This window comes from Sceloporus occidentalis, unplaced genomic scaffold, assembly GCF_023333645.1.
Source record: "Sceloporus occidentalis isolate IW3139 unplaced genomic scaffold, rSceOcc1.0.p SCAF_3, whole genome shotgun sequence".
In the NCBI taxonomy this organism is placed as follows: domain Eukaryota; kingdom Metazoa; phylum Chordata; class Lepidosauria; order Squamata; family Phrynosomatidae; genus Sceloporus; species Sceloporus occidentalis.
This window is the reverse complement of record NW_028316983.1, coordinates 79,669,405-79,689,922: the sequence shown is the minus strand read 5'-3', so window position 1 is coordinate 79,689,922 and position 20,518 is coordinate 79,669,405. Positions and strand designations below refer to the sequence as shown.

At 39.2% G+C, this 20,518-nt stretch overlaps 2 protein-coding genes across 7 annotated transcripts in view; one reads left to right on the top strand and one right to left on the bottom strand.

Moving 5' to 3' along the window:
* Nucleotides 1-16,074, top strand: part of LOC149316286 (coiled-coil and C2 domain-containing protein 1B-like) — a 50,605-nt gene extending 34,531 nt beyond the window's left edge. For 5 of the 6 annotated variants that reach the window (XM_089515137.1, XM_089515139.1, XM_089515140.1 and 2 more), the window contains 9 exons: nt 190-248; nt 1,319-1,435; nt 1,789-1,862; nt 2,963-3,021; nt 6,495-6,546; nt 8,038-8,137; nt 11,856-11,946; nt 13,264-13,394; nt 15,661-16,074. In XM_089515137.1, the coding sequence (XP_089371263.1) occupies nt 190-248; nt 1,319-1,435; nt 1,789-1,862; nt 2,963-3,021; nt 6,495-6,546; nt 8,038-8,137; nt 11,856-11,946; nt 13,264-13,383 (672 nt within the window). In that variant the 3' untranslated portion in view covers nt 13,384-13,394; nt 15,661-16,074. Of the gene's footprint in view, nt 1-189; nt 249-1,318; nt 1,436-1,788; nt 1,863-2,962; nt 3,022-6,494; nt 6,547-8,037; nt 8,138-11,855; nt 11,947-13,263; nt 13,395-15,660 lie in introns of those variants that run through there. The other variant, XM_089515141.1, reaches the window with a different exon arrangement.
* A 321-nt stretch (nt 16,075-16,395) lies between these two features.
* Nucleotides 16,396-20,518, bottom strand: part of ZFYVE9 (zinc finger FYVE-type containing 9) — a 58,291-nt gene continuing 54,168 nt past the window's right edge. The window contains exon 17 of the mRNA XM_089515136.1: nt 16,396-19,035. Coding sequence (XP_089371262.1) covers nt 18,874-19,035 — 162 coding nt within the window. The 3' untranslated portion in view covers nt 16,396-18,873. The remainder of the gene's footprint in view (nt 19,036-20,518) is intronic.

Below are 20,518 nucleotides of genomic sequence, written 5' to 3'. Positions count from 1 at the left end.
CCTTCAAGTCATCTGTCAGATATTCAGTACTGTGTTTTAAAACAGATGTGTATGATTTTTAAATGTTTTTTAACATTTGCACTTCTTTCACTGGGAAATACAGTATAAGAGCTTGGGTAACACTTCTGTCAAATCAGTTTGCAAAGGTAGTTAGTGGCTGATATTTGCTTTATTCTTCCCTCTTAACAGAAATGTGTGCAATATTCCAAGCAGTTCATGCATCTTGGAAATGTAGCGGAAACATCCCGGTAGGTTTTTATAGTTCAAGTTACCTTGTTGTGTCCATAGTATTAAGGCATCTGCAACTCAAAACAATTTCATTTGGTAAAAGACTCTTTTTAATAAATAGGAATATATTCAATCATACACATGTGTTAATTAATTGGGTCTGCACAGGTACCAACATTTCCAAAGCAAGAACAATCATTTGTTTTTTGTAGACGATGTACACCTCATAGACTATGGCTACAACTGCCTGGCTGACATAGCTGTGCTGGGGTGCCAGAAGTAAAATGGCTGTGGTGCTGTGTGGATGGAGAGAGGTTATGATATAGGAAGCTATCTGTGTCATGAGAGGAAGGTACTCTTATCATCTCTTGAGCAGCTCAAGAGCCAGGAAGGTACCTTTCTTGGGCAATGCAGGCAGCTCTCCCTTCTGTTTTTTTGTTGTGTGCCTTGAAGTAATTTCCGACTTAGGGCAACCCTATCAAAAGCCTTTTTAAAAAAAAAAATTGTTCAGAGGAGATTTGCCATTGCTCACTCACCCTGGTATACAGTGTCTTATACAAGGCAGTCCAAGAGCCAATTCTGTCTGCCATGGGACCTACTGTAGGGTGCATCCCTCTGAAAAGGTCTTTTGATTTTTTTTTAGAAATCCAAACATGACTAAAAATTAAATTCTACTTTACCACACTGTTGTTTTTCAATAAGGTAAGGCTGCATGCCTTGCTTCAGGAGTCAATTGCCATTATTAGAATCTTCCAGGAGTGACAGTTCTTTTTATGGAACCCTAATTTTTGCCCTGATGTATAGGGTTTGATTTATCAAGCATTCCTGAAGCCATCAATAACGGAAGTTAACCCCCTAATGGTTATTCCAGCAGCCTAGTACCTTTACTGTCAGTTTTTAATCACAGCTCTGCTGCTGATCACAGGCATGAAGCTATACCCATCTCAAATGAAACCTAGCGATCAACTTACTTCAGTAGGGACTGGCATCTGGGAGTTCAGCAGTGTGGCCGGACTCACTTGCCAGAATGTTCTTTGGTTCCAGGCACATATCAGTGTACTTTTGCTGTTTTTATTACACTGTATTTCAGATTTGAGAAGCTCGCTCAGAATTGTAAAAGAGATTTGGATATCTTGCAGCTTGCCCAGGCCCAGGGGCTGGATCCCCCAAGCCATCACTTTGAAGAGAGAACCTTTAAAATTGTAAGGTATGGAAAGCCAGTCTTAAGCTGATATTATGCAAGCAACAATGGGAAAACTGTAGTTTTTTTGTTCCCACACATAGCTAAGTTCATGGATTTCTTTTGATTTGAAAGTAAAATGATCTGAAATGTTACAAACTTTGGAGCAAAAATGTCCAAATGTAGCAGAAATCTTCTAGCCACTCCTATGACTTTTTAAGGAAGAGCTAAGCATGACAATAAATAATGGGGCCACCAAAAATGGACATCTTTGCTCTACCCTAAGTGATTCTTACCTCTGTATATTGGATAATTGGATAATGGGAATATGGTGGCCTATCAGATAATTAGAGTGATTCTGTGGTATGTTTGTTTTGTAGGATATTTTCTGAGCTAAGTAGCACTGAAATGCATCTCATAATTGTCAGAGGAATAAACCTACCAGCTCCACCAGGTAACAGTCTCCTTAAGAATTTTTCTAATCATGGATATTTATGGTGACCTGGCTGTGGCTTGGATAAACAGTAACATGCAGTGTTGTCAATCACTCTCGAAGGAAATCCCTCTGAAAATCCCCAAAATGCCCCCAACCCCCAGGGCATCTGGGTTATGGGGTGGGACTTCCTGGTCAAGGGGATGCAAAGCACTATGGGAAGGCAAAAGGGGGCAGGGACTTCCAGGTTGGCCATTTCGGGGGGGACTTCTGGGTTGGCCATTTTTGGGCAGGAAAGGCCTTTTCGGCCATTTTTGGGGGTCGGGAAGAGAAATAATTCCCCATAAATGGAAAGTTTTTAAATTACTCAACAAGAAGGTTTAATTCCCTGGAAATTCCCCATACATTTTTCATACCCAGAAATTACCCAGAAAGGCTTTTTATTACCCGGAAACTGGGGAATTCCCCGGAAATTGGCAACACTGATAACATGGCACCTTCCAAGCATTAGAAATTTTATCTAACATTGTTTCTTCTTTGTGGGTTAGTCTCCAGTTTACATTATTATTATCACAGGAATCAGTGGAGAAGGGTGAAGGGTGATTTTAGCTGATTCACCATTTTGCCTGGAAGTTTGCTTCAGAGGCTTAGATCCTCAAACAGCATGGGAGATGGTTTGGGCTGCTACTTCTCCATTTGTTTGAACAGAATGAAAATACTTTGCAAGAGGGAATCTGATATGAAGCAGTGCAATGTCTTTGTATTGTTATTAATTACAGAATTGCTGGAACCACTTTTGTTAGAAATGTGGCTCATATCTTCAGCTTCCATCATATTTGAATGCACTGAGGTGTTAAATAATTTACCATTAAGGAGGGCAGGAAGCTTGATCTCTGAACAGTATTTGGGTTTTTAAAATAATTGTATAAGCAAGTAAGAACACTAAATATAGGCCGGTAGTTGTAATTTTATATGAGCTCACTGGCAGGCTTGTGTTTCTGCTTGAATAGCCTCAGTGCAGGTGGTTCATATTAGTTTTGTAATGCCAGGGCTGCCTTGAAGAAACTTGTACTTTGATGTCACAACATGTATTTGTTCAACTAAATTGTCTCTTTATCTAGGAATAGCACCAAATGATTTGGATGCATTTGTGAAATTTGAATTTCATTACCCTAACACAGTGAGTACACATCAGAACTTGGCTTTCTCCCAATTTCTAGATACTGTATTTCTCTGCCTTTATTTTGGACTTTTCCCTTCCAAAAACAAAGTGACATGTATCCTTGAATTGGTCCAGGGGAAGCTGAGTGGTTCCAGGGGGGAAAGAGAGTGAATAAAAATGAAATGGAGAATTCAAGGCCAAAATTCTTCACATATGTACAATATTAACTAATCACATCAGGGCCAGGCAACCTTTGTCTCTCCAAATTATTTTGGAGTACAGTTCCCACTATCTCTTGTGTTTGGGCATGCTGTGCGGGATTGATGTGAACTGTAAGCAAAAACATTAGGACAGACCAAGACTCCCCTCTACCTGTTTACAGAATGCTTTTTCTGGGTGACCAAAGCATTTTATGTGATGTCTGTAATCCTTGTAACATTCTTTCAGAATTGAGGAATTATAATTAACATAATGGGATGAAAAGGCCACTCAGTGAAAATTATGAATTTTCCTCTGTACAGCTCATATTCTGAATAGCTTAGACCATCACTTCCTGGCTACTTGAAATGTTACTTGAGAATGAATAAAATCTATAAAAGACAACACAACCTGGTTGGTTGTAGCCCCCTGTCCAATCACTGGGATCTCCCTGAGAGAGTCCAATGATTTCAGTGTGGCATCATGTTCTCATTGCTTTGTGGAACTGTCTGTTGCATGCTCAAGACAATGAACTGAGGAGATAGGAGAACAACATATTTTTGTTGCCTCCTTCCCCAGATTCAGAGATATGGGTTGGAACTAGTATCAGTTTCTTTCAGCCTATTCCTTCCATAAAAACAATGTTTATAAATGATGTTTGTCTATTGGCCAATTTATATATAACCTCCCCCAGCAACAGTAACAATTTATAGGTACAAACATAAAGCTAAAGTGTATATCTTACTCTGATGTGTAAAGGAGATATAGTTGGCCCTTCACATTGGAGCCCTGGTGGCGCAGTGGTTAAATTCCTGTACTGCAGCCATTCACTCACAAACAATAAGGTTGCGAGTTCAATACCAGCAAAAGGCTCAAGCTTGACTCAGGCTTGCATCCTTCCGAGGTCACTAAAATGAGTACCCAAATTGTTGGGGACAATTAGCTTACACTTTGTCAACCGCTTTGAGAGTGCTTAAGTGCACTGATAAGAGGTATAGAAATGTACTTGCTATTGCTATTGCTATTTGTGGCTTTGACTTTTGCAGATTTGGTTATTCATGGATTTGATTAATATGTTCTAAGTCCCGCAGTGAAACTGTGCCAAAAGTTGACCATAAGAGTCTCTCTGCAAGACCTAGAAATTTCTAGAGAAAACTCTTCTCTAAGTATTTGTAAATCCTCCAGCACAATTCTGTAGTCAGCTTCCAGCAAATATTGATCATAGAGTTGCACTGGAGGGCCTATAATAATAATAATAATTTGTTTTATTTATATACCGCTATTCCAAAGATCATAGCGGTGAACAACAAGTAAGCTAATTAGCAAGTAAGCTAATTTGCCCCCAACAGTCTGGGTACTCATTTTAGCCACCTCGGAAGGATGCAAGCCTGAGTCGAGCTATAGATTCCTAGAGAGGTGTTCTCTCAGGTTTTTACACTTTTACAGTAGTCTTGTGCCCCTAATCCCAGCAAATGTGGAGGGCCACTGTAGATGCATGTATTATGCCAGTGTATTCATTAGAGAGCCTACTTTGGCAGCAGCCATTGATAGGTCTACTATTACAAATTTGAGGTTTCAGCCGTATAATATGGAAAATATATTGTTGGTGATTTAAGTGAAAGAGTAAAAGTCAAGGCAGTGTACAAATGGCATTTAATCTGGAGTCCAGAGAAAGAAAAACATAGAGAGAGAGTGCACCCCATCATGGTGAGAAAAAACGGGGAGCAGTAAGGTTAATTGTGTGGTGGTGGTGCAGACAAAAATAGTATTTTGAGCTATAGAACAGGAAGATTAGCTAATGGATCTGGATGCAGAGATGTTTTTTGAGCTGACTGAAGGAAATTGTGCTACAAATTCCTGAGATAACAAGAGTTTATAATGTGACACAAATATTATTCTATATTTGTAAGATCATTTATTTCAGCTCACTTGAGTGAATTATCATGTAAAAGTGATCCTCCATGATTTGACAACTGCACCCTTTGCTTTATATAAATCAGGCCCCGGAAGGGAGGGTGTGTGGCTTCCGTAGCAAGAGGACTGAGAATTCCACGTATTTTTTCCTAAGGAAATTTAGGGACCACTGTTGGCAGGAGGCATATGTGATCATAATGAGTCCCATGCCACAATACAATGGTTTTGAATAGGTAACACCCATGGCACTTATTTAGTGTTTTGGATATGTGAGCCTTGGGGATAACAAGATAAAAGAGTTATCTTAGGAAGATTAGAAATCCTGTGTTGCTTATTAACTAGGATAAATTCCCAAAGTATCTATACAAATTGGGTTACATTGTCATTATTCACACTCTAGGGACATTTTCTACTGTGCTTTCTTGCTGAAAGTTAATTTATTTTGTTGTAATGATTGAATTGTTTAAAAGACTAGCAACCAGTACAAGCTTTTATTATTGACTTTCAAAGCCCTCCATGGATTGGCCCCTCCTTACTTATCTGACCTTCTTTCTCCTTACATTCCTACTCGCACCCTCCGCTCTTGTAGTCAAGGTCTCCTGTCACAGTGTAGGACTACCACTGCCCCCTCCCGAATTTGTCCTTTCTCGCTTGCTGCCCCTTATTCCTGGAACCTTCTTCCCCCACATGCACACCTCATCACTTCTGTACCCAGTTTCAAAACTGAGTTAAAGACTATATTGTTTAGAGAAGCATTCCCAGAGGCGAGCCCCTCTCTGACCCAGGAAGCCTCCTTTTAAGCATCCATTAAGAAGCCAAGCCCTTCCTCCAGTCCATCTGCCTTGGTCCAGGCCTCGGAGGTGGAGAAGAACTGCTGGACCTGATCCCATTCTCCACCACCACTCCCTTCTCCTTTTGTGTCGTGTCTTCTTAGATTGTAAGCCTGAGGGCAGGGAACCGTCTAACGAAAAGATTGTATGTACAGCGCTGTGTAAATTTACAGCGCTTTATAAATAAAAGTTAATAATAATAATAATAATGATGACATAGCAGCTAAATAATTTCTTTGTAGGCTGCACCAGAAGTGCTCCAATGCTGAGTACCCTTGCCTTCTTGGGAAAGTCAAATAAAAATTACTAAGAACTACATGCATCAGACTTTGCAGAAAAGTAGCAAGTGTCCACCTTGCATTGGGTCTGGCCTAACATTTTATCATCCTCAGGGAACATCTTTCTCTTTATTTGCACTTTGTTGCATCTTCATTTGAGCAGGTCATTTTCCAAATAACAAAAAGGTTTCTGTTGAACATTAATGGTGTGTTCTGCTGCATGATTTGGTATTGTTTAGGTAAATCCTCGTGTTTGCTTTTCTTAAAACAGGAGCAAGCACAAAAAAGTAAAACACCAGTGATTAAAAATACCAACTGTCCAGGTACGTGCAAATGTGTTCCCTCTTGCATTTTTGGAAGAGTGGAGAGGTGGTCCATTGAATTCTCCTTCAAGAATTGGACTGAAAGGAAAGACTCTTCTGTCAGCCATTTCTGCTGTGCTTAGAAAATCATTTTTAGACTATAGCTCCCAGAACTACTCCTTTTAAAACTGGAACTTTCAGAATGCTGTGGGGTTTTGACAGTTGTCCATAAAAATAATGGCTCTGGCTTTTTGCAAATGAACCTGCTTTATCCCCGGGTTAGACAATAGGATTGTAAACCTGATGTCATCTGTTCTGCCTGATAGTAGCTCTTTAAAATCACAGGCAGAGGCCTTTGCTAGCCTTGCTACTTGAGAAATCTTTTTTGAAGGTGGAATTAACCAGGGGATAGGCTTGTGTGGCCTTGCACATGGCAAGCTAGGTGTTCTTCCATTGAAGCGTAGCTATTGTAGTAGAACTTGAGCCTGCAAGTTTGAATCTCTCTTAGGGACTTTGATATGTCCAACAGTGCACTTGTCTGGGATCTATGACACTAATTTTCCATGCAAATTTAGTGTCAATCATGTGCATTCTTTACAAAGTATTTCCTACGCAGAGTAATAAACATACAGGTTTGCAAATACCCAACTTTAGCTTGTATTCTGAGTTTTTGCTTCATGATTAGAAAGGGTCCTTTGCTTCTGGAGGAACAAAAAAGATCTAAGTCATAGATGACTTTGTACATGTTAGAAATACGGTGTAAATATAAAAAAGAGTTAATGAATGAAGATTCAATAATAGCACCAATAATAATGGAAAAGAAATTTCCCCAAAATTGAGAGGTTTGTTAGATAAGGAATTAAAAGAAATGAAAATAGACGGAATAGAAAATTGGATAGATGTAAGAGTAGAGAAAGGAAACATAAAAGAAAAACTTATGGGGATAAAAATTTCATGGTTTCATTATATGCAAATAGAACAATGGATTGAAAACTGGAGGAAAAGGAATGTAGAAAAGAAAAAGTACACACAATTCGAACAAATAATTCAGAAAGGAAGAGAAATGGAAGAAAATGAGAACATAAAAGGACTCACTAGTAAAATCTATAAAATGTTGATGGAGAATAAAGGAGGGAAAATAAAATATTTTGAAGGGAATATGGGAAGAAGAATTAGGATGTAAAATAAATGTTAAGGAATGGGATAGAATGTAATGGAATGTAATAGAATGTAGGAATGTATTCATATATATAGAAATATGATATGTGTTGTATATATTAAGAATATTAATTAATAAAAATTTAATTTTTTTAAAAAAGATGACTTTGTACATAATGGTAAGAACAGATGGTATGATCTGCAGTTCCTTAAATGTGCATCTCTGGGGGATCCCTTCTTGAAAATTCTGTCATGCCAAATTATCTTGTTTGATAGACCACTTGCACTGCTTGGTCTTAGATTAACACTCTCAGCAGCTTTGTGTCTCTCTTATATCTTTCTTTGAATTTCCAGAATATGACCAGTTGTTTAAGTTGAACATTAACAGAAATCACAGAGGTTTCCGAAGAGCAATTCAGGCCAAAGGAATTAAATTTGAAATTTTCCACAAAGGGTAAGCATTTATGCCAGTGAAATGCAGCTCAGTAGCTTCCTCAAAGTGAAATCAGGGCCTTGTTGTTGTTGTGCGCCTTTAAGTAATTTCTGACATATGGCATCTCTAACACAAACCTAACATGGGGTTTTCTTGATAGGATTTGTTCAAACGGGGTTTGCTTTTGCCTTCTTCTGAGACTGAGAGAGTGTGGCTTGCCAAAGGTCACCCAGTGGGCTTCCATGACTGAGCAGGGATTTGAACCCTGGTTCTTAGAGTCATAGTACAATGCTCAAACCACTACATTACACTGACTGTCTAAGGCCTTGTTACTTCTGGCTAATTTTCTAGCTAGAAAGTTCTGTATTTGAAGATGCTTTGTGCAAGCTAAAAAATTTAAGTATTTCATTTAGTTATAATGACCAGTCTGTGAGAAATGTTTATAGGGATATAACTTCTTTGAGTTATTTGTGATATTTGTATGTCAACTAAGTATGGTTGTGCAGTTTGGGTATTGTGGAAAATTTCCACTGCTCTTCCAAATGATTGAGTGATGCTGTCTTGGGCAAGAAAGCTGCTTCTGCAGAAGCATCCATATAGTTGTCAAAGTGCATGAATCTATATTACCAAGTGTGTTTACTGTGATGGTACTTCTGTAAGATTAATGACTGCCATCTTTTAATTCATTGGACTGTAAGATTTTCTCTTCTGTCTGCATTTTGTAGTTGTAATGTAAAACACAGATTCCTCCTTGCAAAGTATGCAACTCTATGCATCATGTGCTTGTAAGTCCCTAATTGCCTTCTTTGTGATACCTTTATCTCTCTCTCTCTCTCTCTCTCTCTCTCTCTCTCTCTTTCTTTCTCTTCTGGTTTACTTCTTAGCCATAAGCATAAAACTGAACACAACCTCAGTAGCACACCATCAGTATTTTATCCAAATCTTACAGTCAGTTGTACAAATCATAATTCAGGAGAGTGGCCCTTATTTGCAATGTGATTCATAGTGATAAATTAATAAGCATTACAGTAGCACATTAAAAGGATCTCTTTTTGACCAAAATAATTTGTAAAATATGGAATAGTGTTTCTGTTTAGCACTGAGAAAGGCATAATGGTGGTTTAGGTATCTACAGTCCTGCTTAACTGAGAATTAAGATGTGCATTATAGCCAGAATTCTGTATGGCTTAGCATAGCATAGTAGTTTGAATGACAGGACTTTGCTACAGCTTTGCCCATTCACCATCCCCAAGATTTACTGTAGAGCCACTGCAGCTCCCTGCCCACAGCCATTCCAGGTCTGGTGGAGATTTGAAGGATTTCAAGAAGCATAGCTACCATAGATGCAAAATGAGGTCTGCCTGGGACCTCCACAGGTCTCAGCAGAAGATGTAATCATTTTGTGTCTGGTTATGGAGTCATAACCAGACACTTCACTGCTCTCCACCATTCATGAGGCCTTTGGAAAACAGCAGTGGCTCTTTGTAGCTGCCAGAGGGAGTCACTGGTTTTGTGAAAATTGGAATACCAATCTCTACAATGATAAAAAAAAAGACGTATATGGGCATAAAGTCCATTTTGGGGCAGAATTCAAAGTGCTGATTATGACTTTTAAAGCCCTATGTGGTTTGAGTTCATTCTGTCTGAAAGACTGTATCTCCCTGTATAAGTCTTCCCAAGTTTTAAGAACTTTGAAGGAAGGCTTTCTCTCAGTCCTACAACATTCACAGGCACATTAGGGGAGAGCCTTATCCGGGGCTGATGCCAGATTGTGGAATTCCCTCTCCCAGGAGGTTCAGTTGGTCCCCTTTTTCCTTTCTTTTTGCTGGCAGGCTAACAGCTTCATCAGGCAAGACTTTGGTTTAAAAACTTTGTAGCAGAAAGGGGTTGTGGTAGGGTTCAGTTTTTTATTTTATTTTTAATGATCATCTCTGTTTCTAGTCGGCCCTCCACATTTGTGGGTTTGACCATTTGCAGTTTTGTAGCTGTTTAACAAAACACCTCCCGCCCCACCTGCCCCTCATTCTCCCTACCACCCAGTCAAAAGCAACACCATACCTTCCTCACTTTGCCAGGCTTTGCACTCTCCTTATTTCCAAAGTCACTATCAATCTGATGTTAGCAGCCACTGCTGCTGAAGATCCACCTTATTCCCCCCCCACCTCCTCAGCCTCCCTCCCTCAAAAGTAACACTCCTTGTTTCCAAGTTCTTTCACTTGCAATGCTTTTGGTTGTCTAGAAGGGGAGCTAAGGGGGAGAGATAAAGTGGAAGGACTTTGGAAATGTCGGGGGTACAAAGTCTCATGAAGTGAAGACGGCACAGTGTTGCTTTTGATGCTGGGAAGAAGGAGGATGAGGAGGTGAGGGGAGAGAAGATAGATCTTTTGTGGCCGTAGCTACTAACATCACTTTGAAAGTGGAAGGACTTTGGAAATGTGGGGGAGGTGATGTATTTCAAGGTTGCAAAGAGAGTTATGAGTGGTGCTCTTGGTAGCAAAGGACTCTGTCATTCATGTATGGGGGGGGGCCTTACAAATTCATGGTTTTTCCACTTTTGCAGGTGTCCTCTGCCCTAACCCCCACAAATGTGGAAGGATAACTATATATTGTTTTAATTTTCTGCTTTTAATTGAACTGCTATTTAATTCTCTTTAAACTTTATCCTGCTTTTTAAATGCTGTAGGTTGCCTTGGATCCAGCATATCAATCAAATAAATACAATTAACTAATGGCTCCCCTTAGGGTTGCCATAAGTCAGACACTTGAAGGCACACAGCAACAAAGCTTGTGTACACCACTAACAGGGTGGCAGTTTGTGTAAATATTGTTTAAATTTAGGGCTTGTGTTTGTTTAAGCTAGAAGAAAACTATGCCAAAGAAAGACATTAATTTGATCCAGCTGTCTGGAAACACGTACCCAAACATTTTAGTAATCAAAATATATTGATGGCTAGATTGAGGGAAATATTTGTAAATCACCTTTCTGCTTAAGAGGGACCTGAAGATGATATATAATGTATTAAAACCATTGGAGAGTGACAAACTGAATTAAACATGATCTAGTTCTAAAACATTCTAGTGAGCAGAATCACTACTAGCATAGAAACAGTAAAATCTGAAAGGAACAATGAGGGTGGGTAGACAAATAAAAGATTATTGCATCAAACTAAAATTCCCTATGAAAGAGCTTCCCCTCATTGGGATGCTGCCACAGAACGGGTTTATTAGGTTCAACACACTTTCAAGCTCTCCTTTAGGGCCATTGTGTGAGACACTACTGCGCTTTAGGTATGCTCTATTTAAATTGAATCTTTAGTTCAATATCAAGTTTGCACAAAGCACAGTAGTATTGTTTTGTCTACTTTCAGTGCTCCTGAAAAGATCTTCATCAAAATATATTCCTAGCATGCTAGGCTCTTAGCTCATTCTTTCCCCCTAAACTCATCCAATTTTTTTAACAGAAAGAAAGACATACATGAATCTTATATTTATGCACTATGTAATTATTTTTCTTCCTGGGTCTTCAGAGTACATTTGATTTTTCCTTCCTATGTGGTGTTCTTGTTACACTGAATTCTGTTGAGCAAAGGACTTTATCATCCATTGCCAGGAGTTGGCGAATGTTTTGGGAAGAAACTTTCTCACAGGTTCATATCCTGAATACCTCTAGGTCTCTATTACAGTTTTCCACCATTAAGAAAAGAACCTAATTCTTGCACTGATATTTCTCCATCTCCAGGTCCTTTTTCAGAAGTGACAAGCAAGTGGGGTCAGCACATTTGAAACTGGACAAACTGGAGTCTGAATGTGAAATTAGACAAATCATTGAGGTAAAAATGCTTGTTTTGTTCCTGAACTGAACTATAGCAAAGTGAGGCATATAAGGACTGCAATTTTGGCACAATCGCCTTCTGTTTCATTTTAAAAACAAAACAAAACAGAGTACACTGCTCTGATTTGTACTGTGTAACAGTGTTGGTGCTGACATAGGTATTTTCTATTTATTTAAGTGTAGACATATTGGAGTTTTCTAAACATATGTTTGTGAAACAGTTTTTAGAACACAGGAATTGTGTGCAGACCAACATGGGTCTTCTCCATCTCCCACAACTTTTAGGAGCTTTCTCAGAAAGGAGGAAGGGGCTTTGGGGCCCAATTACTCCTAGGCAGCTATGGCTAGCTGCCATATTGGCACTAGAAGACTTAGACACAACCCACACATATATTTAAAGCTTTCTAGAAGCAGTTTTCATTTTTTTAAAAAAAAAAACTGAAGTTGGTACCTATGTACAAATGAACCCCAAAATGTGAAGTCAAAGACTTTCATGGCTGGCATCCATAGTTTCTTGTGGGTTTTTTGGGCTATGTGGCCATGTTCTAGAAGAGTTTATTCCTGATGTTTCACCAGCATCTGTGGCTGGCATCTTCAGAGAATGCCCCAAAATGTCAAGATATTGTTCACAAACAGGCCAAGTGAAAACCATAAGCTTCTTTTGCTATACAGCACCTTCTAAATTTGTGCTGCACTTTATTCAGTACTGTCCTTCCCTTTCTTTTCAGTGTCTAGCCATGAGTGCTGTTGCTTATGTGGCTGAGCATCCACCAAGCACAAGAAAGCACCCAAAAAAATCTGGTGACATTTTAAAAAAAAATTAGTGAGGATTCACTATGCTCAGTGGCCAGGAAATCCTGATTTGACTGGGTAGGTTAGAAGGAAACCATGTGGGAGATTAAATGAAAAGCAGTATCCCCAAGGATGGTATGAGTAACTAGGGCTGCATCCGCACTGCAGAAATAATTCATTTGACACTGCTTTAATTCCATTGCTCAATGCTGTGGAATTCTGGGAAGAGCAGTTAGTTGTAGTACCAGAGCTGTCTGACTGAGAAGGCTAAATGACTCACAAAACTACAAATCCCAGAATTCCATAGCACTGACCCATGGCGATTAAAGCAGTGACAAACTGTATTATTTCATCAGTGTGAGGATGCAGCCTCTTATACTAAACAGGAAACTTTATACTGGAACTTTTGTTGCAAGTTGTACTTGTAATATCTATAGTTTTGGAAAGCTTGCAGCTAGAGAAAATACGAAGTGCCAGTTGCATAGCTCTTTGGATTGAAGCTGTTTTACATATTTCTGTTTAGGTTTTAGATAGTCGGAAGCCTACTGGCGGGAAACTAGAAGTAAAAGTGAGACTCAGGGAGCCACTTAATGGGCAAGATCTTCAAACAGTTACAGAAAACTGGTTGGTCCTTGAACATTAATTCTATCTAAGGTAAGAACATCTGTGTTTTCCATATACACCACTACTTGGCATAAGCTGTCTCAACTTGATAATCAAATAATACGTTTCTATTTAATAAAGACTATTTTAAAAAAAGATAATCAAACAATACATTTCTGATAAAAAGCAAAGTACAGTAGGCCCTCCGTATCTGCAGACTTGCCATCCACAGATTCCAGCATCCACAGATGGCAAGCCTTTGGGGGGAGGCAGAGGAGGAAGGAGGAGGCAGTGGTGGCGGGAAGAGCAGGAGGAGGAGGAAGACCTGAGGGGAAGAAAGGTCCAAGGGTGGCGCTCCAGAGTTCCGCTTCCCAGGAGGAGGGATACTCTGGGACCCGGCTCCTCTCCATCACCCAAAGCCTACCTCACCTTCTTCTACAACTCCTTGTTCTTCTCCTGTGGCCCAGCGGGCATGACGAGGCCTGGAGGAGCAGGATGCAGAGCGGCAGAGCCTCAGCAGAGCCGGAACCAAAAGCCGCACCCTAGAACCTCCCCTCCAGGAAGCAGCATTCCGGAGCACCACCCTCGGACCTTCCTTCCTTCCAAGTCTTCCAGGTCCAAGGGAGGCCCAAGGCACATGGTTCTCATCGCCCCCATCAGGCCTGGACAAGTGCATCTGGCTCCATTCATCCATCCGTCTGTAGGCACATGACAGATGGGGCAGTTGGACGCACTTGTCCAGGCCTGATGGGGGCGATGGAAACCGCGAGCCTTGGTTCTCTCTTGGGGCTGGAAAACCTGGGAAGAAGGAAGGTCCAAGGGCGATACTCCAGAGTGCTGTTGCCTGGGGAAGGGTCTGGGGCCCAGCCGGATGACTTCGTGGTCTTTTTTGGCTCTGGCCCCACTTGTTACAGAACTGTGGCCCTCATTTTTATCCTTAAACAATTACTGGAATCAATTCACCTTTAAAATTTCATACTTAGTAGCGTTTCATGCATAGCATCTAATAAAGTTTATGTTTGAAAGCTACAAAGATAGTGTACTAGTGAGAATCGATTCTAGGTTTCCACTTACTATTACATTTGTTGTCATTGTGTGCCTTTAAGTTGTTTCCATGTTATAGTGGCTCTAAGGTGAATCTGTCATGGGGTTTTTTCTTTCTTTTTTTTCTGTTTTACATTTCTTTATTTTTTAAATACAAAAATTACAAAGTGATGTACATTAATAAAACAGAATATACACACAAATAAACATATGCTCTTTGTGAGATCCACGAAATAGATGCTTGCTTAGACTAACCAGAGAAGATCGCATAATGAATGTATTTTCAATATGCATCTAGACTAAGAATTGCTTAGCAACATGTCAAATATTTAGAAAAAAGAAAAAAAACCATTTGGTATAATAAATGCCATCACATTAAATGCCCTCTTTTGAGCAACTGCTAAGCAGATGTTAAGAGTAAGTGACACTACCAGTAGGGTAAATGAACTTGAGGGCCAGTTGGATCTGTAAGGGAGAAGGTAGCCGTGTACCAAATTCTGGGGGACTTTATAAAGTAACAACAAGAGCTTAAGCTGGGCTGGTAGCCAATGCACATCCTCAATACACTTCTTTCAAATGAAACAACTTAAGTTTCATTACTTCCATAAGGCATTAGATTCTTTGGTGGATCTAGCCTCTTATATTCTTTTCATGTTGGTCTATACATAGGTTCTATAACTAATTTCATATCAATAGATCTTTTTTGATGTTATATGTATTTTCCCAGTATTGTAGTACTGGCAGCCATTCTTCTTGTAATCTCTCCATACACTTGTTATTAATCAAAAATGCCAATCTATCCATTTTCTTTAATTCTACCAATTTTTGTGACCATTCTTCAAGGGTAGGTGTTTTTCCAATTTTTAGCCAGGACTAATCTCGCGGCTGTCACTATATACAATAGTAGCCTCCAATATTTACCTTCTATTTCCCTTCCCAAAACCGAAGTCATGTTTAGTAAATAAAATTCTGGTCGCATCTCAAAATAAGTCTTAAATGTTTTTTGGATGGCTTGGTGTAACTTTCCCCATAGGGTTTTCTTGGAAAGATTTGTTCAGAGGTGGTTTTGTCTTTGCCACCTTCTGAGGTTGTGTGTGAGACTTGCCCAAAGTCACCCAGTGGGTTTCTGTGCCCAAGTGGGGGTATGAACTTTGTTCTCCAGAGATGCAGTCCAATGCTCAATCCACTATGCAACTGGCTCTTACAATATTTAGTTTTGCACTTTCCTACTACACCACTAAAACCATCTTCAATTTATATTCCATCTTTACAGATCCAGGAATGCAAAAAGCTGCAGAATGGACTTTATAGACATGAGAGGTTCTGCAAGCACCAAAGACGTTCAATGAATGCACTACTGAACATAACATCTTTATTTTCATAACTATCATATAGTATGAGTTGGTAAGCTTTGTAAGTCTACTATTAGGAATTAAGGTACTGATGCACAAAGATGGACTGATCTATCTTAAGCGTTCTTGAGACTAATATTAGTACTACATGAATGTGATTTGTTAACTGACTGCTGACATGCAAAGAGAGCATGTTTGCAGAAGCTGACAAAAAGTGTTGTTTTAATGAGTAGTGGTATATAAAAATGTGCTGCAGAAGTAGAGGTTTATTATCATGTAACTTTCAAATAAGAATGTGCATTTCCTAGCTATGGAATAAATTCTATTCTTGCTTACAGAGGAGTTAAGTTAAACAGCTATTACTGTTAACAGCCTGTATGTCTGTTTACACTGCCTACAACAAAGGATTTGTTGAGCTTACATCTCTTCCCATCTACCTTGTTATTCTAATTACTGTAGATTAGAATGACACCAGCATGAGTATTTTGAAAGGGGTCTGTATCATGTGTGACAGAGAATCACTAACTTAAGAACACATTTTACTTGTTTAATTTTTTCAGCTAAAACAGAACTAAAGCTTTCTACTGTTTAAAGAGTTTGAGAGTCACAGCATTTTGATTTTATTTCAGGAAGTTGAGATTCTTAATAGTTTAAATGAAAAGGTAACAAAGAGATTCTTACCTGTTTTATAGCATGTGAAACACACAAAGCCTGGGGTCCAAAATTGCCTGCCTTTATTCCAGTTTCATGGGCTATGGCAGGAGAGTTGCAAAAGATTTTCACAGTAAATGCTTCATAAACCTAAGTCTGCCATAGCAGACAACATATGTTTCTGTCTTAAGTGGATGGAGACAATACAGTATTCAGTTTTTAATTTTAATAAATTTAATATACAAAACTACATGTTGAAAATAAAAATATAATATGCAGTCTTTTGCAGTGTTAACTGAATTTTAAAAGTACATTTTTCTTTAAACAAGTACTCATTTCTTAACAATATGGTAATCTTAAGGTCATTTTAAAGGCTATGGTTGAAGCAAACCAGTCAGTCAATAGCATTTTGCACAAACATAACCCAAACAAATGGTTTTCTGCAGGGGAAAAGAACAAGAAAAGTTAAGGGTTTTTTTCTCCCTAGATCAGTAACTTTAAAGCAAAACCAAGTTACTGAAAAAGCTGGTTCTATGGTGAAATTAGGATGGTATCTGTTGGAAACTACTGCAGCTAAGTTGCAAATTTAAATAGATGTTGGAGAGTCTACCAGATAACTCAGTGCTGTCACAAAAGGAAGGAAATCCTAAAAGCAATTTGAGTTTATATGCAAGAAAAAGAAACACAGGAAACAAGTCTCTTTAAACTGCTAAGAATCCTTTGTGTTGCAAAGGATTTCACTGGTGTCTATTTATGCCTGACCCAAACCATGAAACAATATTCAGCACCTTTTGCAGGTTCCACATGGCCCAAGAGCTGTTTTCAGACCAAGTGGCCAGCAATTAATTCAGCAGAACTTCATTTTGTACTTAGAAATGAGATTGATTTTGTCTAGCCTTCAATTTGGGTACCCAATCTAACACCTTTGTGTCCTTCAAGGTTTAATTGCAGTTTAGAATAGGTTGTGTTGCAAGGATTTTACTAATCACAGGCAAGCAGTAGCAACTGGCTCAAAAATGAGCTTTGTGTATTTTCACTATACTTCTCTACCTACAGAGAAAAAATAATTTTTCTTTGTGGTTTGTGTGCCTCACAAATGGGTTGTTATATACATTTGCTTGCTTAAAAAAAGGAAAAGGGCTGTAACAATTGCTATCTATCTTTTCCACTAAAGGGTCACAAGCTTGCCCCTGCTGCTCTACTTTTTAGGTTTGTATTTAACACTTAATCTATTATCCCTTTCTACATGTGTGACAACCAATCTTAATGGCAGCAGTTGTCTGCTTCAAGCCTAAATTTGCCTTCCCTTTGAACAGCTCTTTCCACTAGTTATGGGATTCTCAGGGATAGAAACTAGATTTAATAGGGATGTGTTTGCATTCTTTTGCTTACTGTCCTTGCCAGCTTCATATGCTGCAGCAAGATGGATCAAGCTGCCCTCCTGGTGAATGTCAGTTTTTGGGAAGGCGGAGCATAAGCTTTCCAGCCTGAAGTGAAAGCAAAACATGCAACAGCCACCAAATTGTTATAGTTCTCATAGGCTAGCTTAATGTGGTGCTGCTATTATAAAGTGTTACATAAGTGCAGGCGTAATGGGAGGGCTGATGTAAGTACAGTGCACACCAATCAGGAAAACCAGGAAAGGATGTTCCCATTTTTAAAAAAGCAGGACCAGCTGGAAAGAGAACAGCAATTTCACGTAACTGCTCTTTAAGGCAAACAATTCTCATGCCTGTAAAAGGTTTGTTTTTGTTTTTTTCAAAATTCACAATGGCAGATGTTTGCCAAGTTATCAGTCTGAAGTGGGGACAGTTTCACAGTCAAAGAAAAAGAAGGTAAAACTATCCTATTTATACACACAAAACTGCAAGCTTAATTTACATACAGCTTTTAGAGAGATTGCTGTTTTGTTTGGGGCAGACGTTAAAAGGTACCCTCAGTCATGCTGCTTTCTTTCTGTACACCTATATAGAATATCCCAACCTACCTTGGAGGTACTTTGACCAATAACCTGGTCAAAATAATGTAAACGATTCATTTTTAATGTGTAGAGAAAATAACCATAAACGGCAGTCAGTATAATGAGGTCAGAATGGAGGTCTTGATTGTTTCTTCATAATAAGTTCATCTAAACACACTAAACGTTGACATTTTCTTTCCTTTTATTTACTCCCCAGTGATCTCTGCACCTGTTTCAGCATTGAATACATGACCACACTTGTTTCAAAACATGACCATTATTTGTTTCTAATCTGTAACAGAAGTATATTAACCGCAAAGATAGCATAGCCATTTTGAAGTATAGAAGCTGCCCTGATCCTGTTTGTTGACGAATGCATAGACGATTCAGAATTATGGAGCAACTGTTCTCACGCCCACACCCACACCCCACATAATAGTGTCAACAAAAAGCTTAATTTTCCAGTTTTTAAAGTGCAAATGATTCAGACAGAACTGCTGCTGGAACAGAAAATGAAGTCCTCTTATGAGATGTTTTCCAAAATATAAAATATAAGCTCCATTATCACTGGGCCCTCACTCAGCTGGCATGCCCCTCCATGAATTACTGGAACTAAGGCACTGTCCAGGTCATTCATGTATTGAGCAGGCAGGGGCTGACCATTGCTCCCAGCCTGATAGCCAACCTACAAAAAAGCACAATAAAAAGGAAACAGTGTTTTACTATATGTTCAGTAATAAAACCCCAGTATTTAACTTTCTTTAAAAATCAAAGGATGAAACAAACATAAAAGCAGGTCAATATTGAAAATGGACACTGGGAGGACCTCTACCACAAATACAGATACTGTTATAGTCACTGAGAAGAATGTTTTGCAAGGAATGAATAATAAAACATCAGTTGTTTTCACATGAAGGAAACAAAAAAGGGGTCCATGATATAAATATCATGGAATTAGGGGTGGTGTTGGACCTTCTGCAGAGGAAATTCTCCTCAGTTACAGTACAAGCCAATATTTCTCATCTTCAACATCTTGCAGAAAAGGAGTATGCTGGTACACTTCTTCATCCCAAATTTACCATTTAGGCCCAAACAAACCTCTGTTTAGAAAATGTGTATTAGATGTCTAACATGCCAATCCAAGCATGGCAACAAACTTGGATGTATCAAATAAAGCAAATTACACAACCAGTTACTGAAATATAAAGAAATTTGCTCAATATTTAGCCATGGAACACTAAGCCCAAAATAGTAGTCTCGTATCATTTCCTGAACTACCTGACCTTCACAGGGAAAGACCAATATTTTTTCCAGACTAGAAAGACTAGATTAGATCGCAGAAATAGATATAAAAGTTGCAGAAATTCCTACTGAATTCACTCTGTTTATAGGAAGATCTCCAGAACCCAAATTTAGGCACTGCCAATAATATAGAGAGAAGTATTAGTTCCAGATCCACTACTCTTCATAAAAAGCCAAGTTTTTAAAATATCTAATTGTGGGTTATACAGTACTTTAAAATATACACACCATCTTAGAAATTATAGACCACCTAGGAGCTGAACAGAGATTGCCCAGAAAAGCCGGCTTCCGGGCGGCTTGGGGGCATGTTGTTTTGATAGCACACGCCCCCAAGACGCCAGAAGTTGCACTGGGTGATCAGACGGTGGCAGTTTCAAACTGCTCCAGGAGCAGCTTGATTTTTAACAACTCATGCCTCCAGAATGCCCAGAAGGCATCCTGAAGTTGCGCTGAAAACCAGCCCTAAAGGGAGCTGATCTTTTCCATTCCTATTTGGGCTGCCGGCGGAACAGACTGGGGCCACAGTGTGTGTTTGCTACGGCTCTGGGGTAACCCCAGTCCACCCTTTTGGGACAGTCTGTTTCACCCCACAGTTTTGGTTAGATATTAAAAGTATGTTTTATATGAGGGTCGGCAAAGTGTAGCCCATGAACTGCATACAGCCTCACAAGGTTTAGTAGGCCCCATATTTTTTTTCATGGTGGCAGTGCAGCAGTCCAGGATTTCAGAGGAAAGGTTAAAGTGGCTCCCTGTTTTCCACATTTGCCCAGCACTACTTTAGATCAGTAATACCATTCCCAGTCTTGAGGCCAAATAGTAAGCTCACTATTTGAATTTAAGATTGCAAACATGCCAAAGGAATAGTA